At 47.2% G+C, this 25396-nt stretch overlaps 1 protein-coding gene and 1 pseudogene across 3 annotated transcripts in view; both read left to right on the plus strand.

Moving 5' to 3' along the window:
• LOC108154955 (homeobox protein homothorax) overlaps positions 1 to 25396 on the plus strand; it is a 117221-nt gene that overhangs the window by 78268 nt on the left and 13557 nt on the right. For all 3 annotated transcript variants that reach the window (XM_017285461.2, XM_017285460.2, XM_033389178.1), the window contains exons 9-10: positions 14314 to 14409; positions 18770 to 18793. In XM_017285461.2, coding sequence (XP_017140950.1) covers positions 14314 to 14409; positions 18770 to 18793 — 120 coding nt within the window. The remainder of the gene's footprint in view (positions 1 to 14313; positions 14410 to 18769; positions 18794 to 25396) is intronic.
• LOC117187141 lies at positions 18810 to 22092 on the plus strand (annotated as a pseudogene).

Genomic DNA, 25396 nt, shown 5'->3' on the forward strand with positions numbered 1-25396 from the left:
TCGCACATCAATCAAAGCTGGCCGGAAAGAAGGCTGGGGAAGTGGCCAAGGCATCGATCAGTTTGGGGGGCTTTGATGTCTGTCTGATGGCTGTCACTAATCCTGTTCGCGATCACGTTCCGGCCCGATCCACGCCCAGCTTGCGCACGGTTGCGGCTTCCTGTTCTGCTGTGCTCCTCTTCAAAATGAGAAATTTCTTTTTAATTTAGACTTAAACAGACTCGCGAAGGCAGCCGCCGCCGCCGCCGCTACTTGGGACAGCTGATAAAAAATCATTATAAAGTTAAATTTTAATTAAAAACTACAATCGATTAAAAGGGGGAAGAGGCTAAACAAAGGCCAGGGCCAGAGCCAGAGCCAGAGCCAGGGACAGTGGCAGTGGCGGGCGACTGTCTGCGGCTCATAAATTGAACATCGGCGGTCTCCGAGCTTTCAACGTGCATGTGGCCACGCCCCCCCTCGACCAGACAGCCAGACAGCAGGACAGCAGTCATCCCCATTCAGTGGGACCAACCATCACAATGATGATGAACTTGTGCCAATTTTTTTGATGTGAAAATCTGTTCAGCGCTTGTCGCTCCTCGCTCCTCGCTGCTGCTGTGCGCAGTGGCAGTTTCGATGATGTCCGAGGGCTGATAGTTGGACGCTTGCGTCATGGCCATGCCCCCCCGCCACTGCCTGGCTGGCGTGCCCCTGCGTTTGTGGCATTATATAAGCGTATGAGCATTTCGCTTTCATTAATGAACATGAGGCGAACGAACGGCACGTGAATTGAAATTTGATTTATGATCGCGCTCCACACAGTGTGGGGGGTTCTTAACCCGACCAAGAACCAGCCCAGTACCATTCCGTCGGGCAGCCGGGCAACGGGGCAGCCGGCAGCCGCCTCTTGGGCTCATAAAAGTCCCCGCTGCAGGACACAGTTTTCCCCCCATCTTTATGATGCGTTAAATTGAAGAATGGTGTGCCGGGGCATTTAAATCGTTAAACCTCCGCGGTAATATCTGAAAAATATTTCCAGAACGCCTTCAATTCGATTGTTTTTCCGGGATTGCGGGGAGCGGAGCGGAGCGGGACCGGGAGACCCACTAACCCACAGAAACAAGTGGTTCGTTCGCTCTTGTAGGCTCGGCTCGGCTCGGAACAATATGCCAAAAGTGTAATTTGTATTATTTTCGCCAAGGTTTGCGGGGGGGCGCAGACAGCCGGGGGGTCAGGGCCAGGCGCAAGGCCCAGACAGAAACAGAGACGGAGACAGCGAGCGAGAGCGAGAGGCGAGCATTTAAGCACAACTTTAAATAATCGTCTGTCAGAACTGTCAAACAAGCCGGCAAGCGCTAGAATTAATGGCGTAAGAGAAAGAGGGGAAGAGAGAGAGAGCGAGAGAGAGAGAGACAGCTGGTGGCTGCAATTTGTTGGGCCCTGCGCAGGCGCAAAGCGTCCATTGAACCTGCACTGTGCCCGGCTCGGCCCTGCCCGGCCGTGTGGTATGTGGAGCACAGTGCCAAAGTTGCCACAAGTTGAATTATTGTTTCTGCTGCTGCCTCTTGTTGTTGTTGTATTTATTGCTAAGGGAGCAGCGACAGAACAGAGCAGAACAGAGCAGAGCAGAGCAGCGCAGTCGCAGCGAGCTAAAAACAATGTCGACGTCGCTGCCATTGCCATTGCGGTGCTTTATCACTTTTGCCGCTGTTGCTGCTTCTGTCCCTCTCTGGAGTATCTGTGTGTGTGTGTGTGTGGCAGTGTGTTTGTTGAAGTTTACACAAAATTAATGCGCTGCGCCGCAGCGGGCGAACTTTCAACTGTTGCTGGTTGCCGCTGCTGCTGCCTCAAGATGAAAAATTATTGCTTTTAATTTATTGCATAAACAAAGGCAGCACCACCAATATGTATGTGTGTGTAACGGCTCTCAAGGTCATGGTTAAAGAGTGCCCGCACACACAAACAAACAAACACACACACACACACACATATATATATATTCAGAGCCAGACTGCGCTGCTTGGGGCTTTCCCCGGCGTCGCTGCCAACTGTCAAAAATGATTTAGTAGTTCAAAGCCGCGTTTTGTGCTCGATGCCGCCGCCGTCGCAGTCGCCGTCGCAGTCACCAGTCGCTGCCTCTGTCTCTGCTGCAAAAGTGCGAAAAGTGATGCGGACAGCGGACAGGGGACAGCGGACGTCGGACAGGAGCTGTCAAATGCAAATACAGTAACAACAGCTACTGCCACACTTTTGACACATTGCAAGCGGCAGCGAATTTTGACAGTTAGCAAAGGTCAAACTGAAAGTAAAAGTTGACGGACGGTGTAGCCCTGGGGGGGCTGGGGCTGGGGCTGGGACTGGGGGGCTGCATGATAGATTGACATCATTCAGCCTTTCATTCACTTGTCAAGTGCATGGCCGCCTGGCCGCCTGGCCGCCTGTCTGCCGCTGAAACATTAGTTTTTTATAGTTCATTGAGCTCCATTCTCGCGAAAGAAGAGGAGCAGCAGCAGCATCATCATCATTGACAGCCAGAAACAATAAACTGACAAATCAAAATCAAAAACAACAACAAACCAAATTAGCTAGTCATAAAAGATACAGCTACAGCTACAGATATAGATACAGAGGGGGGACCCATCCAAATGGCAAACTGTTGATAGATCATTCGAAATAAATACAACACAGACTTTGATTTATGATGTTTGATAAATGAGAATTTAATAAATTTTTTAGCTTATATCGCTTTTTTAGTGTGTGTGCGCGACGTGACTGTATAGCCAGTGCCGAGCGGGCCGGGCCGTGCTGAATGGCAATTAAAAGTGGGGGGGATATCCGAATAAAGCCTCAGATCTATTCGATAGACAAATGGTGGCGCTTATTTCAATAGATTAACAGGGTCTTAGTGTTGTCTCAGTTTCTGCTTCGTTTTGGCTTTGGATTCGGCATCTCATGAATGCTTTTTTTCGACTCCTTCGCTTTCATCAAATTGAATTGAGTTCTCATCTAACTTACGAGCTAAGCCCTTCCAGGCTGCTCCCCTTTGATGCTTTTGGCTCATCATAATTCCGGAGAGCCAGAAGAGCCACCCACATAAATCCAGCAGCAAGTGCCTGATGCCTGCTGCCTGCCTCGTTTGGTGTTCGTGAATTATGCATGCAACAAATTGTATAAAAATTTCTGCAACTTTACGTGGTTACGTGCAGAAATTTGGAAATCAAGCGGAGCGCCAAGCAGACCCCAGAAATTTGAGGCATACTTGTCAGGGGTCTGCTGGTCCCCAGCCAAAAGGACCAAAAGGACTCTGGTGCCTGGTCCCTGGCCTCTGGCTTAGCCAAAGTCAACCCCCAAAGGATATATGTGTGTGTATTCGAGTATTCTGTCGAGTCCCGGGCAACGTTTACAAAGTGATTACTTCTGTTTAAAAATTGATGTCTCGATGTTGGACACGTTTTCAATTTCCAACGAAATGGCGCGTGCTGCTGCCACACCCACACCCACATCCCCCACCCCGCCAGATAGCTCTCCCACCCACCACTTACAGGTGTACTTTCATGCCGGATCCATTTCCAATTGATGGCAAAACTTGTTGGTGCGTCAAAAATTGTCCCAAAGAAGTGCCTTAAATGACTTTTTGTCAAGTCGTTAAAACTGAACAAAAAATGTGTTGTTTCTGCTTCTCTCACACTCTCTTTGTCTTTGGCTTTGTCTTGTTTGGTTTTAATCACCGATCGGCTGTCATGTCTGGGTCTGAATGGCAATTAAATGGTCTACGAATCGTTAAATCATGGATGATTAACTCAGTTCAGCTGCTGGGGCTGCTGGGGCTGCCTGGTGCTGCTGTCCTTGAAGATTTAGTGCCGTTGAAAATCGTTAAGATCTGCTTCACAGTCCCCAAAAGAGTGGGGGCTCGTATCAATTCAATAGACGAACTGCTGTCGCATAATCGATGAAATCCCCTGCCCCGGACCGGTTGTGCTCGCTTTTCTCCACCCAGCCATCGAGCCATGGAGCCATCGAGCCAGCCAAATTATTCGGCCATCGATGTCTAATTGCCACCTCGGAGGCAGCTTTGAATGGAAATGTGTCTCTCTGTTGTCTTTTGGTGGGCCTACCTCCTAAATGGCTTTTTAATTTGGTCAACGAAAACGGGTTGAAAACGTTACTGTTTTTTGTTGGCTGCGGCTTGACGTTTTATGGCCCTTGGACTGCCTTGAGGGGAATGTGTGAAATGTTTGTTTCATTTGCATACGATGGCCATGCAGCGCCCTGAAGTATGCAGCACTTTTTGTGCCTGTGCATGTGTGTGTGGAAGGTGTGCGGAGAGCATGCCCCTTGTGACGGACACGAATTTCACATTAATTCATCGGCTTAAATGCCTTTCCCCTAACTCAAAGTTTAGCTGGCTCCCAGCGGAGGGCAAAGTTTGATTAAGCCCCCAGTCGAGAAATGCCAATAGCTAGCGTCGGTTTGGATACATACTTATGTATCCCATATACATGACCAACTTCCATATAAGTCGGATAGATAGCAGCACAACACCCACAAGTTGATCGGAGGAGCAGGAGGGTGGAGCAGTGGCTGGAAGGATATCCATTTGCCAAAATAGCAAAACTTGCATAAAAACTTTTGCGCAACAACTTGGACTTTTTCATCAAACAAAAGCAAAAGGAAAAGCACCCACACACCCACACAGACACACAGACATCGGGAAAATGAAACAAAGTTTTAATGCAGCCAGAAACACGAGCCGGGGAGATGGGGTGCCAGGGGGGAGACCGATGCTAGGCAGGCAGCCAACCAAGAGCCAACTAAACCAACCAAAACACACTCCCACTCGGGATAGACAAACTTGCAACGCGCCTCTCGTCCTTGTTGCCGCCCATTTGCACAGCTGTCAGTCAGTGGAAAATATACCCACACACACTTACAGAGAGAGAGAGAGAGAGAGAGAGAGAGCTAGAGCGAGTGAGAGCGAGAACCAACATGGCGAACAAAAGTTTTGCTCGCTGCGGCAAAAAGCGGAAATGCATTCAAAATCTAATATGGCAGCCATGGTCATGAGCAGCAGCAGCAGCAGGAACAACAACTGAGACTCGAGTCGAGTTCTCTGCCAGTGGCGCTGCCACTGCTGCTGCAAAGTAGCAGCTAAACAAAAAGGCTAAAGAGTGCCAAAGAAGAAAATGCAATTTTCTGAAAAACCCATTAAATGTTTGCCATCACAAAAAAAAAAAGAAGAGAAAAGCAAGAGAGAGGGAATAGCAGAATAAAAGAAAAGCAGGAGAGGGACGGAGGGAGGGAGGGAATAGCAGAATAAAAGAAGTGCAAGAATCCAAGGCGGAGGTGGAGGTGGAGCGGCGGGGCAGATGGAGTTGGATCCACTGCAAATAAAGCAAAAGCAAAAGCCGAGCCAGAAGATGGCGTCTCTGTCCTGTGATAGACTGCGGGCTATGTGCATATAGAAAGTATATAAAACTAACGACAGTATCCCAACACCAGCACCAACACGGACTCCGACTCCAGCCCCAAGCCCCCACCATGACTTGGCATTTGGCTGTGTGTTTTTTTCTTTCCATTTTCCATGCCTCAGCATAGCATAAAGCCATTAAAAGCACTTTAAATTGGCCAAAAATATGCAACTTTAAGCTGGTATCGAGCCGAGTGGGGCCTTGCCACATGTCAGTGCCACCAAAAGGCGCTGCACAATGTGCTGATAGAGCCATTTACGCCGTCAGCACATAATGATGATGATGATGATGGGACAGAGAAGCTGCCCTCTCCCCTCCTGGATAGGGTGAGGAGGGGGCTGCTACTGGAGCTGAAGGAGCAGCTGCAGCGGCTGCGCTTTCTGACGGATTTCCCTGGCATATAGCAAACATTGCCTTGGGCGGCTTAGACAGACGTAGATGCAGACGCAGACATGGCCAAGAGCCACCCAGGAGTCATGGCACAGCAGCGGCAGCAGCTGCCAGGACCCATGTCTCGTCTCTCTGTGCTCGAGAGTGTGTGTGTGTGTGTGTGTGAGTGTGGCAAGGATATATGCCTGACGATGAAATTTAATGGGGTGCTTTGATGCGATTGGTTTTCATATAACGCAGGCGCTTAAAATCATCGAATCATTCAAAAGAAAACTGAGCTGACTGCTCCAGCTCACGCATACACACACACACACACATGGCAAGAGAGCTTTTCCTCACACACACACACACACAGGCAAACGCAGCTTGTGTATAAGAATTTTTTCTGCTGACTGGAAATAAAAGAAATGTAGAAAAATAGTAGAGCGAAAAAAAAGAAACCAGAAAGTAGAAAAAAAGCAACAACATTATATTGTCCTGTGTGCAAGTGTGTGTGTGTGTGTCAGAGAGCATTCTCCTTGGCTGTGCTCGACTCGGTTTTATATAAAGAACGAAATGACGACGACGACGACAGCATTGAGCTGGGCACGAGGCGGTGGCGGAGTAGAGGAGCCCACAAAACGACGTCAGAGTCGGTGTTGGTCGGGGCTGTAGCTAGAATCCTCGCCAATACGCACACAGACAGCTGCCGCACACTCACTTTAACACACACACACGAGCACACTCCACGAGAGCAGAAGGACTTGCCTTGCTTTGCTAGCTTTTGGGATGAAAAAAGCTTTTCTTCATTTTCTATGGCTTTCTTTTGCATTTTTTTTTGTATTTATCCCTTTTAGCCATGGCCCAGGGATCCTATTTCTCCTCGCGTCTATAATTTATATATGCACAGGATATTGAGTCCTGGAGTCTCTATTTTGCATATGAATTGCTTTTATGGCTAATGTCGAATGCTTAAGGCGAATCGCAGAATTTCATTCAATCGCTTTAAATGTGCGAGATGAGAGATGGGAGGTGGGAGGGAGAGCCTGCAGCTTTAAGTGTGTCTGGGGGAGGGAGGGGAAGTCCTGCTCAGGTATAGGCCCATTAATCTTGAGACAACCATCTCTGCCTGGAATGCAATTCAACAAGTTCGAGGCTCGCCGAAACTCGGTGCATAAATTTCCCCGTCAGACAGACAGAATGCCAGAACTGTCACACACCAATATGAGAGATACATTAACACTTTAAGCCCGCAAAACAGCCCAGGGGAAACGGCAGCAACAGCAACAGCAGCGCCGTCTGAGCAGAAAAAATCATTGGCGAGGAGGAGGACTGCAATGGAAACTCCCAAAACTCGCGGCAGGCCCATGACAAATCACCCTCACTCCCTTGCCCTCTCTCCGACTCTCACTCTGTGCTTGTGTGTGTCTGGCAGCCTAAAACGCAGTCAAGCGGCAACCCCCCCAAAACCACCCACACACACACACTACCATACACTTATTGATTATTGTAGCATACTTACAGGCGTAATTTCCTTTTCGCTTTTTTTGTTATTTTTTTGGTAGTGCGGATTACGCTTCCTACCCCTCAAGGCTGCAGGGGGGGGGGGGGGGTGGCTAAAATAATAACAGTCATGCTTAGTTTTGGTTATGTTTCTGCCGCTTTTCTGCCTGTAATCACAATTTGTTTGTCTGCCTTTTATTTAATGTAGTCTAACTTAAGGCGATCTTGAGCCTAAATCTCTCTCTCTCGCTCTCACCACAACCCCCTCTGTCTGGGGCCACCCACTCGGTCTGGTCTGCGAAAACCATTTTACAGCTCTGAGCTGAAAAGTTTTCCCCAGTTGTCGACAAATGACAGCGACTATTTAACACGCGTCATGGCATGAATTTTATGCGCACACAAAAGACAGCACTCACACACACACACACATCCAGAGAGAGTGAGTAAGAGAGAGAGAGGGAGACAGGGAATAAAAATAAAAAGAAAAACCAGTGTCAAGGTTAACGACCAATGAATTTATTTTGCTTGAATAAATTTTACGATAATGAGGAAATTGTCGTTGTCGTTTTGGGTATTTTTAATGGCCATAATGTTGTCGGTTGCCGCTTGCCGTTGGCGCTTCTCAGCTATCTCTCTCTCTCTCTCTGTCTTTCTCTGTGTGTGTTGGTTAACAATTTAAAATATGCTTTATTAACCCAACGCTCTACCAGTTGATCTTTAAGTTGGACTCGCATTCGCTCCATTCTCCGACTTATCAGAAATGCCGCAAACGTTTTTCAATTTCCGGCTGGCATAGTTTAACCACTCAACGGTGGTTGCTGCCAGGACATTGCAGTCCGTGTCCGAGTCCGAGTCGGAGTCGGAGCCCGACCAAAGCTGAAAGCGAACTCCATTTTACGTAACATTAATTCTGTGATTTATTAGGGTCACGTGACCGTCAAACGGACGACTGAAATTGCACGAGTCACGAGCCAGCCAGACGACCACAAAATAACCTCTCCTATACACACACACACTCTCGTACTTGGGCGGGGGGAGGGGGTTGCACATAGAGTAGAGCTCATCAAAGTCTTTCGATTCAAATCAGTCGTGCAAAAATTGCCTCGAATTCCAACTGATTCTTTGTTGGGTCTTTAAACGGCCAAAGAAATTACAGGCAGGCAGGTAAACGAGTTTCCCCCCTCTCTCTCGCTCCCTCTCTCTCTGCTGCTGTCTCTTTCATCGACTGGTTAGGTGTCATAAAGTGCATTCACATGAATGCGATAAAGTTTATTGTCAGCCTGCCTTGGAGGAGGAGGAGGAGCAGGAGACGGAGACGGGGACCCACAGATGCCAAAAGGCAACAGCAAGAAAAATTAATACCAAAACATTTGCCGGTGTGTCGACTGGGGCTGACTGGTTGCCTCCTTGGGTCTGTCCCCAGGTCCGTCCGTCCGTCTGGGAGAGATCGCACACGCCTACGCAAACATGTCGCAACTGTCATTTCAGCTTAAGTTGGTCCATTGTACGTTTATATTAGTCGCGGCGGCCCAGCTCGCCCAGATAAAGAACGCCAATGAAGCTTGGAGCATGGGGGAGGGGGGGAACTGCATGTGTGTAGGGTTAAGAGGGGAATGGGTGGGGTGGGAGGGGGCCTGCGAGACAAGAGTTACGAGCTGCTCGATCCAGACTTTCAAATTCGTTTCAAGTGTAAAGCGATATGTGGCTCGAGGATGTCGCCAAAACTGATGACACACACACACACTCACAGTGGGGGTAGGGTGGCGGGGGAAAGGGGGACTGGCATAGCTTAAGTTACAAGTCATGTTCAGGGCCGAGTGTTCTGTGTCGAGGTGTGGCCCTTTAGTTTTATTGAATTTTTCGCATGGGAAAAACGAGCAAACAGAAACAGCCTTTAAGGCCGCCAGAGAGCTAAAAACCTTTTTTAAATCCATTTATCCGAGTTTAATGCATTAGAACTGGCCTTCCATCTCTCTACAGCTCTGCTGCTCTCCCGCTCTGCTGCTCTTCTGCTCCGTTTGCCTGTCTCTTTCGTTGAGTTGCAGCCATTATTTTTATAACTATGCGCGAAAAGCTTTTTCATTTAAATTGAAACAAAAACCCAACAACAAAATACAAAAAATGAAACATGCAAAATGCTGTGAAAACGGCGGCGGAAAATGCCGGCCGACCCAAAAAAAAAATAGATAACTATTCTGGTTTTTGTTGGTTTTGTGCTCGTAAAGCAGCTGCAGCCGAAATTCGTTTTTGGCAATGTGAAAAATTACACAAAAAGCCACAACAAAATAGCATAAATGATTCAAAATAAAAGAGTGGAGATTGCAAATGAAAGCCTGCAGAAATATAATGTATTTGTTAGGTACTCCTAGAAGTAAACCCCCTCTTGATTTCGACGGAAATCTAATCCGAGCTAATCTTATCGGGTGACCAGAAAACCCCCTGAACAAAATTCATTCACAAAAAATTGGCTTTAGGTTGGATTTTGTTCTGAGAAGAGGTTTTCTGGTTTTATTTTCGTATAGTTCCATGGAATTCATTTCTAATGTTTTCAACTTCTGACCCTTTTAAATTAAAATTTGACCCAAAGCTTAAAGTATTTCCGTATATATATTTGTCTTCAAAGGAACCTAAGTGATCCCGGGGTACATATACGTATCTCTTCGTCAGAAGTCAGCTAAAAGCTGCCTGAAAACTGCCGACGGCAATGCAAAACCCAAATTCAGAACCCAAAAACCCTCGCTGGTCAACCCTAAGAGGTTGCCATGTCAATGCAAATTTCATTTCCGCCATAATTCTCTTCAAGGGTTTCCCCTGTCTCTCCCTCTCTGGGCTGGGGCACCTGGCTCAAGAATTGTTTAAATGAATCCATCAGATGGTTCATAATAGCAGACACGCCCAGCAGTGAACCAGCCGCCCACTCACTGTCTCTCTCTCTCTCTCTCTCTCGCTGTACACCCCCTCCTCTTACTCCAATTTCCCCTCTGCGGCACTCCCGCTCCCCCGTCTTCCCGTTCCCCCTTTCATTCATTTGGCGAACGCGTTCAGCCAATTGGAAAATTTACACGTGCAAAATGTTGAAAAATTGTTGCGGTTTATGTATTTTATTTTAACTTTTTTCTGTCGCCTCTGCCGTTGTTCTGCTCTGCTCTTGTTCGAAATTGTTGGGCATAAAAATTGAGAAAAGCCAGCGTAAATTTCCACACGGCAACAATTTCATTTTAAAGCTTCAAGTGACACAATATACAAATGTATCTCTGTCTCTGTCTCTCTCTCCGCCTCCGCCTCTCTCTCCATTTTTGCATATATGTATATATTTTTTTATGTTATTTAAATGTGTTCGCATTGCTGTTGGTGTTGCTGCTGCTTTTTGTAATATTTTTAATTTCGCCCAGGCAGCGACATAAATCATTTTGTCGCGCATTGCAAAAATTCCAAAAGAGCAAAGCGAAAAAATTACAAAAATTTTTAAATTAGCTCGCATGGGAAATGACTCTGGTAGGGTAGTGGGGAGGGTGGCAGAGGAATTAAATTTTCATATGAAAAACTCACAGATAACAACAAAAAACCAAAACAACAATAGTGAGGGGTTGAGTTGGGGAGAAGGACCTGCTGCTGGAGGGGCACAAAGCCAAATAGTAGAAAATTGGAAAGATGAAGTTGCCCCTGATAGCAGGGCAGCGGGGAGGGGCACTGTGTGGCGCTGTGGCGGCTGCTGACGAAAAAAGCAATTTTCAATTTTTCTACACAAAAATGCCAAACATGCCTTGGAAGGGGGTGCTAGAAAAGGGGACTGCGGGCATGAGGAGCATCGAGCTTGTGCTAAAAACTTTGACGACAGCCAGGCGGTGGGCCGGAGGGGGGAGGACCGGGTGGCAGGGGCAGGGCAGCGTTGGCGTTTGCGCCTTGCAGTCGCTGGCAAGTGATAAATCATTTCAACTGTCACTTTCGAAACACAATTTTATCTAAGCACACACACAGATACAGGGGCACACACACACAGGCGCACAGACAGACACATGGACACACAGACGAAACAGAATTGAAGAGTCTCTGGCATTTTGTTGGGTTGGGGTTGGGGGGGTGCTGCAGAGGAGGAGAACTCAATGGAAAATGGAAAATTCGTTTCGTTTGGTTTCGTTTTGGACTGTTGTGTTTTTCTTTTCAAGGGAGAGTGTGTGTTGAGGAAGGGAGCAGGGGGCAGGGAGCAGTGGCAGGGGGTAATGGGTGTCGGTTATAATGTGTGCCAGTGTCTGTGGAGTGCATTGGTGATAAGGCAAATGCATTTGGCTGTTGCTCTGTTGCTCTTGCTGCAGGCTGCCGCTGGCTGGCTGGCTGGCTGGCATCTAATCAATGCCTAAGCGCCATTTATCAGCCCCACAGGCACTTCACCCAAGAGATACCATACCCAATGCATGGCGGCGTTGGTCGAGAGCGGGCAGGGGGGAGGTGGCAACCGACGGGGGGAGAGGCGGGAGAGGAAGAATACACTTAGCTAGAGGCAGCGGCAAATGGGGTCGCCACCAAAAATAGTGCCACTAAAAATAGAAAACGAAAATCGTTTCACCAACAAAAGGCCAAAAAGCAAATAAAAAAATAAAAACACAAAAAAATGAGACAAGAAACAACGAAACAAAAGCAACAAAGAAACAACAAAAAAATGCCACAGAAAGATAATTTAAAATACATTTTGAGAAACAAGCAAACAATAAATGTTTTAGCACATTTTCAGTATTTGAGAATTGTGACATTTAAAAGCCCCATAAACAAAAAAATCTCTAAAAATTAAATCCTCAGTGGGTCTCCTTCGGATTTGTTGTTTACAAAAAACGAAAAATTAAGTGAATTTGTTGTTTAAAGTGCACTTAAATTTGACCGAAATCAATTGAAGGAATACCATTTATGTTTTAGTGAATTTTTCAAGCTTTTTCCGCGGTTAACGCGAGGCGAATTTGTTGGCTTATTGATTTAATATTGCATAAGAAACCATAGGAAAACAAAACAAAACTCATCCAAAATCGAATTAGTCAAGACAGTCTGAACGAAAATCATTAACTTGGCTCGTAGCAGGCGGCAACGGGGGAGGCGAGTCTCCTCTCATTGACTGGGACTGGCATTTCAATTCGCTCTGCCAATTCGCCTTGGACTTCTTCACTAGCTTCGTCCCGCTCGCACGCGCTGCGGGGCTCGGCCAAAGCAAATGGCGCTGCCTTCCTACGATATTTGCTCGGCTCGTAAGCAGCCAACTTACGATACGATAAGGCACTCGTCAGGGGAAATGAGTGAGAAGAGAAGTGAGAGAAGCATCGCTATAAGCGATATGTATGTGTGTGTGCTCTCTGAGAGAGCCGCCGCCATACAGCCGTAGACTGTTTGGCTCTGCTCTGTCTCATTTTGTTGTTGGTTTTGGTTTTGTTTTGGCTTTGGCTTTGCTCTCTGTCTTTTTTTTATTTTATTTCTTTACAATAAAAACGACAATAAAATTTTTTAGTGCAAAGATTTATGTGCGAACAATTTTTTCGGTGGCTCATTGTTGTTGCCGCTGTTGTTGTTGTTGTTGTATTGTTACCGCTCTTGTTGGCACCAAAGAAAACTCTATTAATTTTATTATTGATTTGCTGCTTGTTGGCTTTTTGGTTTTTCGGTTTGTTCTTGGCTTGCATTTTAAAATTTATTTCGTTGCGATTATGTTACATTTTAATTGGACAGGTGCAGTGTCAGTGGCGATTTAATGTTCCATTAAAACAGCCGTCAACCCTGCTGCACTCGGCACACGCCCATCGCTCCACGGCCGACGCTCGGCCAGGGGGTTGGCCGACTGTCGCTCCAGTCGGCATTGGCATCCCCACCATAAACACCCCACAAAAGCGTTCATAAAACGTGCCCATTTACTACCAAGAAAATTGCCCATTAAGAGAAAAAACGAAGCGCAGACAGACCCCTGACCCCTGCATCCCCCTCTCGCTGGACAGGAAGAAAAGAAAAAGAAAGAAAATTTAAATAAAGGTGCGTCTGCCCTTGCGTCGTTGAGCTGAAGAAAGTGCTTAAAAAAAATAATAGAAATTGCCGTGCAGATTGGCCGGGCCGTTGGACTCGACTCGACTCGACTCGCACCCTCGCTGTGTGGCACGCCCCTCCACTTTCCGCCCCTTTATTCTGGCCGTCTTCATTGTGCTTTAAAGCCAATAAACCAAATTATTATTAGCGCCATTCTCATTCGTTCTTCCTCGCCTTTTTTTACACTACGTATTTCATTTAAAGTTTTATGCCTCCAAAGTGTCCATTGAGGAGGTTCTTACGTTATAAATACCCCTGTAAACGCGTATATATATATATTTGTGGTCATGGTAGGCCGATTTCTGATAAGCGGCACGCAGCCTGACTCACGAGGGGGGGGCGCTGGGGCTGTGCCTTAGCAACGACATTGAATAGAGGGGCATTTTTCTTGTTTTCTTGTTTTCTTGTTTCTTTTTCTGTTTTTGGTTCATTGGTAGATTATGGGAGTAGGTTTTTCGGCTGCAGTTGTAGGCGCACCTGTCACTCAATGAAAGGCGTTTGACGAAAGCGTCCCAGTCGCCAGCGGCACCTTATCCAAACGTACATATGAGTGCGAGTGTGAGTGCGAGAGAGATATGCGTTGGCTTAAGATATTCAACGTGCTGTCAATATCGCTGGAGAGGCATTAAGTTGACAAGTGTTGCAAATTGTGTCAGTCAGTCGCTGTGGCTTAGAGTGGCTTAAGATCTTAATGCTCTGCCTGGAAATGAGTTTTAGTACAGTTACGAAAGGCTTTAGTACGTGGAAAATTGAATTAATAATTGTGGACTTTGCCAAGCTCCAGAGTTTTTTGTTAATTTGTGGACATATTATTAATGTCTTGGCATAATTTATCATAATTTATTCCGTATATTTGTCTAAGCAGTTCAACAGTATCGGCAGTGATGGGATTTCGAGTTCTCTTTATACTAATGCGCGGCTTTTCTATCTTTTGCAGGACGATGGTGTCGAAGAGAATGGTCCTCACCTGCCGATGCTCGCAACGCAGACGCCTCCAGGCGACTGTATTCCTCAGTCTTCCTTGGTAGTCCTGGTAAGTATTTCCTTTCTCTGTATCTATCGCCCTATCAGCCGACTCGTGGCATCATCAGGCGACCAACTGACGTCAACGTTTCCATTAGATTTCAATAATTTACAACATCAATTTTTTTGCTCGGCCCTTGCCTTCCGCTTGACAGTTTTTGTTGCCTCTCGGGCTGGCCGCTGCCTCGTTGTTGGCTGGTTGGTTGGCTGCTTTTAATTTCTGTTGCTGCCCCATCGATGTGGCGGGCAACAAGAGATCAACCGGCTCAGATTGTGCCAAAGAGTTAACGTTAATGGCAAAATACTAACAATGGCTGCTGCCGTTGCAGTTGCCGGAGCCGCTGCTGCCATAGAGCAGAGAGTAGGTAATTTCTATAATGATATACGAACTGGCATCGCCCAACGGCCAAAACCAACCACCAGCCGGGGATCGACTGGAGTGGAGTCTCAGTCGCAGTCCCAGTTCCAGTCCACCAACTGGTTCGGAGAGTGGAGTGCGGCTGATAGCGGCGGCCGCCATGGATCGGCCATGGATCAGACGTCGACGTCATTGAGGCCCGCCTGCGGCCCTAAACTTGGCCAATGCCAATGAAATGGCCATCAAAATGGCATCGGGACAGACATGGCTGTGTTCAGACCAGTCCAGGCCAGGTCGGCCAGGCATACGCCTTCGATTGTCTTTTGAATGGCAGTGGCCCATAGGAGACTCCCAGTTGGATCCCACTACCACTACCACTCCCTCTCCCCGGCACTGCCATTGTATTCGGTGGAGTCCCTGGCTCTCGGCCTGACTCTGGCTCCAGCCAAATGCGTGCCAATTACATGGAGCCGCAGCGCTTTTTTTTTCTAATAGAGAGGCGATTTCCTCCTCCTCCACGCGGAGCAGCAAATGCTGTAATCAAAATTCCATAACATGCCCAAAAGGAACCAGAAAAAGCATGCCGTGGCCCAACAGCAGGTTGCTCACTCTAGCAATTCGTTAAAGTCAATTTGCAAATCATTTTTCCATTGAAACTCAATCTACGACTACGTGAAAATACCAAAAGGTAAACTTGAGGCACTGCCTGGCTCTTCCTCATCCACAGACACAGCCACATCCGCGGCCTGGGCCTGAGCCAAAGCCAAATCCATGGTGGAGTTGCCTCGCCGCATCGATAATAATGATTTTCTTTGAAATGCATACTTGAGAGCTCAGCCAGGCCAGGCCTGGACCGACACCGACCCGGCTTAAAGAGGGAGAACAGCCCCGGCTCTGACAGACAACTTTGTGTGCTGCTTCCTCTGGGTCTTGGGCTTGGGCTTGGGCTTGGGCTTGGGTGCTTCTTCGATGGCTTCGAACGTGGTGTAATAATACTAAATTGTTGCTGATTATCCTTTTGGCGGTTTGCCTTTGGATATGTTCGGGCCCAGACTTGGGTCTCAGCCTCAGATTCAGTCTCAGTCTCTCTTTTGCATACGCTCCACTCTTGGGTTGTCTGCCTGAAAATGGCGTCACAGTCAATGCACATGCAACAACAACAGCAACAACAACAGCAGCAACCACAACTCGAGCATCATTTTCGAGACAGAGATTCTCCACTCTCCACTCTGGGCTCTCGGCTTTTGGTTCTCTGCTCTGCATCTCTATTTTGCTCCAGCGGATCCAAAGCCGACCGATTTTGAAAGAAATCAAGCAAAAATCAAAGCCAAAGCCGCCTCAGCTTCAGTCGCCTCTTCAGTCGGGCTGGATGGAGTATTATGGAGTATGTGTGCTGGCTGGATGGCTGGATGGCTGGGACTGTATTTTGAACAAGGCCCCAGCCAGAAGACGAAGAAGAAGAAGAAGCAGAAGAACCGAAGAGCCGAAAGGCCCACTTCAATAGTCACATAAATAGACTTTGAGTCGCGCTTGAGAGTCTCGTCTCTTCCCAACTTTGTGTTTGGGCCAAATGGAAAATCGTGTGGCTGCCTTCTGCCTTCTGCCTTCTGCCTTAGCCTCTTCCATTTTGGCTGGCTGCTCTTCTAAAGGTTTTTCTTCGTTTTGGGTGCTTCATTTTTATGCTTCACTTGGTCGGCTTTGTCGGCACTTGAGCGGCTCTTGGGTTTGTCTTGCTGGTGTCTGAAAAGCTGGCCGAGAAGAGGCAAGCGTTATCCAACCGCCAGTTGGAGAACAGTTTCTTTCGCGGAAAGCTTTTTGTGCGAAGAGCGTTTTGGTAATTACCGTTAAATGACCCAAGTCCAAGAGACACACGGAGAGACAAAGTATCCAAAGACAAGTCTTGGATACGCCGACTGTCAGCTGTCAGGCCAAAGTACAGCAACAGCAACAGCAGCAGCAGACGTACTCGTACAACGTTGACTCTTGCCGCCAAGTTGTCGCAGTCCTTGACAATTGTCAACTGTTGGCAGCCTCAAGGCTGCTTCGCTGTCTGCAAATTAATTGCGCCCAAAAGCCAAAGCCCCGGCACCAGTCCAGCCAACCAGCCCCAGCCACAGCCAACGGCAAAGCCAAAGCCCCCAAAGCAGATGAGGAGACAGAGGAAGATGACTTGGCCTGGCCTGGCCTGGCCTGGCCTGGGCCCAGAGGCAAGCCAAACAAATTTTGCATACCAAATACAAGTTCAGTTCGGTTTCAGTTCATTTCAGGCCTGAGGCTGGTGCAAAGTCTGCTCCGCTCCGCTCTTCGTTTTGTTTTCGGTTTTGAGAAAAGTTGCACTTTGCATTTTAACCAGAGGAACGGAAAGCGGAGAGTGGAGAGCGGAGAGCAGAGAACTTTGCTGCGAAATCAATTAACAAACAATAAACGTTTGTTGGCCAGGCCAGACACGTATTTTATTTAAGTATCTAGAATATTAAAATGGGATCAGACACGACCAAAGTGCTGGCTGTGGCTGGCTGGCTGGCACTGTTCTGTTTCTTTTTCTTTCATTTTTTGGCGAGTTAAGAGCTCGGCTCTGGGGAGACGGTGAAAAAATTGAAGCAATGCGTTCGCTGACATTCATTGAAACGTTTTTGGAATATCTGAACGGTTCCCCGGACTGTGCCTGTGACTGTGCTTTCTTTTGGCCACATACATTTCTGTTCCTTTTCATTTTCGAAATGCAATGTTAAGTACTCCAAGCAGGGCTTGGACAGCCAAAGTCGAAGTCGGGCTTAATCTGCGGCTGAGAACCGAGTCGGCCATAGAGGCCATCAGTTGCAGCGAGTGCCACCCAGCAATCGTCGACAGTTACCACCGCATTGCCATCAACTTAAGACGATTATTTATGAACTGCGCTGGGAGCCGGGCTTGCAGATGTGGCAGGCAGGGGGCCGGAAGGGGGGGAACGGGAACTGACTGGCTGGCAATGGCCGTTCCAGGACACTGACATCCACACAGCAATGGCCATGGGCTGGCAATGGAGCAAAGGAGAAGGAGAGCCGACAACAAACCCGACACCGACACCATGTACATTGTACCAATGCGTGTTCGATGACTTAAATGACAAGAAGAACGCGTCCACTGCAGACGGGAGATGGGAGATGGAAGATGCCAGAACTGCAATTGAGCTGGATCGGGGGACATGGCAGGGGAGGGCAGAGCTCCTCTGCCAAGTTCACAAAATACTCTTAGCCATGTCATTACAAACTGACTAAATGACACCGCCAGACGTGGAGCAGAGAAAGAGTGGAAAAGAGACTGCCTGAAGACAGAGATTAGTTCAGCAAACTCCTCTGAAGATCTGCCAGATATGGGATATTCTATAGATAGGTACTTAAGCCCCAAACAGATATTTGCATAATGCCCCAAGCGAAATCATAAAAAATAAATCTTCAAAACGTAAGCGAAACAAAAAAATGATTTGCGTGCGAAAATATCAAAAAAATAATAAACTTAAATGTTTATATGGGTGTTCATATATAACAAAGTTGGAACCGCAACGGAACGGACTTCACCTTTTCTGTTTTTGCTGGAACTGGGACTGCATTTGATTTGCTCCAAATATTTCTGGTTCACACTTGGCGCTGATTCCACAGGCTTCACATAGTTTTGATTGATTGCTCGCCCCAACCCCGGCACCAGCACCAAACCCCTCGCCCTGGCCCTGCCCTTGGGTCTATGCAGCGTGTGAATATACATACATCTCATATTTTATAGCCGACAAAATCCAACAAAAACCACTGCGACGGGACTACAACAATTTGCGGTCAAAGTCTGCACGAAATTTTTCAATCTTTTTTTTTTGTTGGTTTCGTTGGGTTTAGTTTTTTGAAAATGCTGTGTGTGGAAATACGAGGAAGATTTATTGTAGTTAGGGCTGAGAAATATTTCGGATATGTGCGGCAGACAGACAGGTTGCTCTTGGCCAAATAATTATCTAATTTCCCAACTCTTCTTGTTCTACTTTCAGACAACTTTGGAACGAGTGCAAGCGGTAAGTTTTCACTTTACTATATACTCTTTTTTTGAATGACAGGAAAACGGGAAACGGGAGGCGCAAAAAGGTGACACGCCCCACGAACAGAAAGTTCCTTGGTTCACTTTTTGGCCAAAATGGCAGCATCCAGAGAGGGAAAGACATAGGGAGCAGCCTCTCCCTCTCTCTCTCTCTCATTGTCTCTGGCTAAACTGAAAATTGTAGAGTTTGAGTTTGAGTTTGAGATGCGGCTGTTATTTAGCCCCTGACAGGACCCATAATTATAAACGAGCATAACCCATCATCAGTTCGGTTCGGATCCGTCCAGCTCTGGTTGGAGAGCGTGAGCGAACCGAACAACTAAATGCCGGGGCATATAAATTTTCTGATTAAGAGCCATCTTATCATTATTATAGAGTGAGCGCACGCTCGGGCCTGTGCCTGTGCCTGTGCCAGCGACTGCCTGCCCTGTGACTTTTGAATGGAGGGAATCGGTTGGGCCGAGGGCTGGGGCATGCTATGGTATGGGGCATGGTGTGGGGCATGGCTGGGGATGTGAAACAAAAAAGAAATACCAAACACACACATATCCAGGGAGAGATATTTCAAAATGTAGCCGTGCGTGAGGAGTGCGGGTCGTTCGGTCGGTCGGGTCTCTCTGTGTGTGCCCCTTTAAGGCATTATAGGATTTAGTTTTTGGGATTTCGATTTCTCACACACCCAGCAGCGAAAGAAGATTGGAAACGGGGGATGGGGAAAGAGGCAGGGGGCAGGGGGGGGGGGGGGGGGGAAGAGAAATGTGTAGAACATATTGTTGCTGGGGTTTCGTTTCGTTGCGTTTCGTTTCCGAAGATTTCCTGTGAAATACTTTAAGCCCAGGCAATGCCCATGGCAGAACAGGAGGAGGCCTGTTTTTGACTCTTCGGTTCGGTTTTCGGTTCTGTTTCTGTTTCAGTTTCAGTTTTTGGTTTCTGATTCTGATTCCGAGTTCGGTTGTGTGTTGTGTTTTCTGTTTTGGGTTAAACATACTTGAAATTCTTGTTTCAATTTGGTTGCCGCTTAAGGGGGCAGGGGCCGGGGGGCTCTCCATCTACAAGTATATGTAATTTAATACGCTTTCAAAATTAAGAAAAATACATACATCCACACACTCGGATCGATCTGGCGTGGTAGAGGCACGAAAGGTCACAGCAAAAGATTCAAATTCGAAAAGCAGCATAAATATCTTTACAAGCGTGTTCTTCCCTCTTTCCCCCGATATCGGGGCTCGAGCTGGAAATATTTCATTATTATTAGACAGTTGCCGAGCGGGCCCCCAAAAGACAGAGAGTCAGAGACGAGATTCAACGGATCCCATCTCCCATCTGCCATCTCCCATCGAATCTAGATTCTGTTGTTCATTTTATAATTTATGCTAGCTTTTTTGTTGTCTTGTTATTTCACTTAATTTGCATATTCTAAAACTGAAAACGAACGCGGAACATTTCTCTAGATTTTTTGTGTTGGGTTTTCCTTCCCTTTCCAGACTTATTTTTCAAGTTAATAAACCATTTTGTTGGCTCGAAAAAGTGCGCTTTTTTTCGCCGTCTCCTTCTCTCTCTCTCTCGCTCACTCTTTTGCCTGACTTTTCCCCTCCAATATGGCCGACAAAGCTGCACAAAATGGGGTAACACACACACACAGAGGCAAAGAAAGAGAGAAAAACGTTTTTTGCTCTTGGTCGCTGAAAGATTTTCACATGCAGGGGCTGATGGTAGGCGGGGACGGAGGGGACGGGGTGGGGAGGTGAGTGCAACAACCAAAGTTTCGTTGTTGTCTTCGTGTTTCGTGACTGATGCGTTATAATTTTCATGCTGTTAAAAAAACATTTTCAGTGTGTTATTAAAAGAAAAAAAAACAAAACAAAAAAAAATGTGAAAAAGAGAAGACAGCCCAGGAAGCAGAAGAAGGGGGGGCAGGAAGGAAGCAGAAGAAGAAGAAGAAGGGTAACATCCCCAATGTCTGTCTGGGCTGCCGTTCGTTGGTGCTGTGGGGGCCCCGCCCTGACTTTTGCCGCGTTGTCTGCAGTCGCGCCTGCAATTTTGATGTCAAAAATCAACTGCAGACATTCCATTTTTTGTTGCCTGCTTGTTTTTTTTTGTACGCTAAACGAAATTACACGCTTATGAATTGCTTAATATCAATGTAGAAAATAATACAAAAAAAAACAGATATATAGAGTAATGGAAAGGACAAACAGCAGACGGCAGCAGGGCTGAAGGAAAACCTCAGAGGTTCAGGGCCCAAGTCAAAAGGAATCAGATTCAGCTCAAGTCAGTCACCTGTGGGGCTCCCCTCTGCCCACCGAGCAAGGTGTCAATGCGAGTGCATAAAGAATAATGAATCCGAGCCCCATCTACAGCTGCAACCCACTCCCGAAGCCTAACACTCCGCCGGGAAGAACACCCAAAAACAAATTAAACCCGCTGCCATTAATCTTCGGAGCTGCAGCCAATGCCAGAGACCGAGACTCCCTTGGTGGCAGATCAGCTCAGAGCTCAGTCTGAGGCTCAGTTTCACTCCCAGTCAGAGTCGCAGTCCCCGTTCCGTGGCACATCCACATCCACATCCACATAATCAAGGTGAGATGCATTTCAACATGTCTCATAAATTCGAACGGATTGAGCGCGAGACAATCCTGTCCAGGCGTCTTTCGGGGCGTCTGCTGCGTTGCCTGGCATTTGCATAAAGCTCCCTTACCCATACATACACACACACACACACACACTCACTTATATGAACGGCATACGAGTATGGCTGTGGTGTGTGTGTATCGCTCGAAAGAGGTTCATAAATTTGGCAAATTTGACAATTATGCGCATTAATAATAAATAAAATTGACAATAATTGAATTTGAATAATTTGATTTTGCATATGCGGAGGGAATGAGAGACAGACTCGAGACTGGGGCTACACATATGGCTAATCTGCATATAAGGCGGTTGTTGCCTCCGACAGCTTCGGCTTCAGCTTCAGCTTTTTCTTTTTCCGAGTTTCGACTTTTTCTGTGGGTAGGCGTGAAAACATGTGTTGGCTTTTTGGCTTTCGGTGGTTGCCTGGCTTGGAATTTTAATAAACTTTTTTTTGCTGAAAAGTAAGCCTATTGAATGAATGGAACAGCTCCGGCTCCAGCTCCAGCCATTGGCAGCAGCCTGAGAACCAAAGTCCCAGAGTCCCAGATCCAACGGGTCCAAGGCTGCTTCTGCTGCCTCTCATGATCCAAGCGAACCGCAAAAATCCGTACGAAAATAATGAGGCATGAACATGTTGCAGCATCCAGCAGCAGCAGCTTTGCTTTTTTGTTGTTGTTTTTTGTTTTGTTTGCAACATTATTATTATTTTTATTATTATTTTCATTTTTTTTTTTTTTTTTTTGCCCGGTTGTTTGCCGGCCAAAACAATGCAACAAGCCGACAATGATGATGCCCCGTTGGCCGTGGCTGGTTGCTGGTTTCGCCTGGTTTGCCGGGGCTCAAAATATTGCAGCGGATCACACAAATCCTCCATAAAAAGCCTCTCCATATGTACACGTACATATCGGAGTGGGACGGGGCACAGGACGGGGGACGGGGGCAAAGCCAAAAGCCAAAGCGGCTTTTGTGTTAATACTTCAAACTGTTTTTTGTGTGCTGTGCTGCACTCCACCTCCACCTCTCCCTCTGTCTTCTCTCCTCTCTCTCTCTGGGAAGAAGCCCCGTAAAAAAAATGGCCACAAAAATTGCTATTGACTTTGGTCTGGCTCTGGCTCTGGGCCTGCTCTGTACCCGGCCATATGTCCGAAGCTGAGATTGTTGTTGTTCTTATTGACTTGTTGCCGTTTTATGGCGTTGCGCGATTGGGTGATCCATCATCATTCTGTGGCCTCTGATAATTTGCAGTTTATTCATCCTCGTTTTTGAGTGTTTTGGGATTCGCACATGAAAACTGGGCAGGAAAATTGGCCCAGACTGGAGGGAAAATCTCGTGCCCAGGGCTCTTAAAATGTAGTCAATAGATCATGTCAATTGGAGCCCCGATCAAAGCAGAGTTCAGCGCTTGGAACATTATTCAATGTTTAATTAAGTCGTATCGAGAGCTTTATTAATTGCCCGATCATTTGTGCACTCGTGTGTCGCCGTATAATTGTCACTGCTGATCCCGACTAAAGTTAGATTAATCGCAGATCTTTATCACTGTAGGCCGCTGTAGAGATTCAATAAAGCCACAAATGCAGGCACATAAATCATGGCCAGGCAGCGGGCAGCGGGCAGCTCTGGTGGCTAATAAGCGCGCCAACACCTTTGGAGGTCTCACTTTGGATCCCGGCTCGAGTGTTTGCTGTTCAGTCAGCCACCCACTTGACAATCACCCGAGTTGTGTTGTTGTTGCTGGTGTTGGCTGATGATGATGACGCCCTTTTCTTAGCTTTTGTGAGCCATGTGTGTGGCTGCTGCCTCTGCCTCTGCTGAAGTGCTCAAGTTGGAGGCTCAGCTCAAGCGCAGCTTCTTTGCCTACACTTGAAGAGCACACAGCCAGAGCCTCGGGCCTGAAGTGTTTGCTGAGCTGCAGCTGAAGCTGAAGCCCGGGGCTCGGCTCTTGTGACAAAACGTTGCCCCAACACTGCTTTGCTTGGCTGCTGGCCTGGAGTGGCCACCCAAGGCGTTTCTGGCTGATTTCTTTTGACATGTTTTGAATTCAATTACCAAACCCGAAAGCACACACACAAGTCGCAATCTGCACGTAGCACGTAGCAGATAGACAATTGCTGTTGTTCCTGGCTGCTGCTTTCGCTGCTGTTTATTATCATTTAAAGCAGAACTCAATTAGTTGTTGGCCAGGCCGCCGCCCAGGCCCAGTGCCAGGCACCGTCGCCGAAGCACTCGACTCACACACACACACACAGGGGCCGGTCCATGTCGATGAGCCTAAGCAGACTTCCGCCATGTTCTCTGGGGCCGACCCGGTTCGGTGCGTTCCTATTGGAAAATGATTGACAGACGATTGGCATGGATTTGTATAAACAAATGCCGGGGCCCCCTGAAAGACGCGCCAGGCGCAAAAACAGTTTGAAATGGGAAAAACTCACACTCGCCACGAAAATGGAAAGTTTTCTTGGGCGAGTGGCAAGTGCGGGGCTAGGGGGGGGAAGGAGAGCATTTGGCGTTTTTCATTTTGTGAGGAAAAGTTTATTTAAAAACTAATTGAAAACTGCTCGGAATCCACCCCCTCCCCCTTCCCCCTCTCGAGCCGCACAGTCAAGTAGTTTGGAAATATTTTGCCAGGCCAGAAGAGTGGGAGTCGCTCTTCCTTCGATTTCATTCTGTTTTTCTCTGGCGGTCTCTGTCTCTTTCCCTCTGTTTGTTTCTTGTACATTGGAAAAGCAATTTGTTTGTTTTTGCTGTCCGGAAAGTGCATTTTGTTGTTGAATTTTATTCAGAATCCATAGATATTTATTTCTACAATTTCTCGAATTATTCTGAGAGAAATTCATACAAAAAGCAAACATGTTGGGACCTAATTGAAGGCTAAAGGATCTGTACAGAAATCTTAATCAATCGTGGGACCTTCTCCAAGCATTTGGTTTGGGTTTTGTCAGCTTTACTCTATAATTGCATTCCCTGGAAGAAAGAGAGGGGTGGTGGTGGAAAAGCCAGCAGGAAACTAAAAATGTTTTGTATGTCAGTATAAAGGAAAAATCGCAAAATTTACTGCAAATTGGAATTTTGCGCAATTGTAGAAGGCAGCAACAAAAACGCAAAAAAAATAGCAGGAAAAAAAAGGAAAACGAAGTACAGAAAACAAACATGAAAATGTGGCAAGCAGAGCATAGTCCACCAACAACTGTGGAAACTATTCTTTTTTTTTTGGTTCTGGGGAAAGAGAAGGCCAGGAGGTTTCTTGCAACAATACCGACACACACACACACACACACACAGAGGCACACATGTCTGTCTGTCTGTCTGTTTGCCTCTGAAATGGCGTCTTTGGTTCCTGCATCCTTCGTCCTTTAAGCCAATAATAAATAAAAATGCTTGCCACAAGAAGCGCCCGCCTGAGCGAACCACCACCCGCCGCCCACGACAGAAATGGCAACGAAAATTGCGACGGCATCAAATTTATTTGCCCCTTCCCCGCCCCCAACCTCCAACCCAAAAAAACAGCAGCAGCAACAACTTATTGGGAATTGAGGGGCAGCAGAAGCCGGTCGATGTGGAGCTGGAGTCGGAGTTGGGCCCCCATAAAGTCGACAAAGTTATAGTGGAAATTAATTAAGTTTTGCGCTGCGCTTAACAATTCAATTAAAAGAAAAATGCAAGCGGCTTTATCGTCTCGGTCTCGGTCTCGCCCGTACAGCGCCGTACAGCGAAAAGCACTTTGGAAAGCTTCAAACCCCGAATCCCGAGGCACTTGGCGGCGGCCCCAGATACGCACCGATCCGATCCTCTGCGAACTGGGGACCGGGCACCGGGCACCGTCCTAATCTCCCTGTTACACGAGTGCCCCGCTCAAGTGGCACAAGTGCTTTTGCACATCGTTATTATAACAATAATAAGCAGCAGTCGTGGGGCAGCCGCAGCCGCAGCCCGGGATGCGAAGATCCGA

Source organism: Drosophila miranda, chromosome 2 (assembly GCF_003369915.1).
Source record: "Drosophila miranda strain MSH22 chromosome 2, D.miranda_PacBio2.1, whole genome shotgun sequence".
Classification (NCBI taxonomy): Eukaryota; Metazoa; Arthropoda; class Insecta; order Diptera; family Drosophilidae; genus Drosophila; species Drosophila miranda.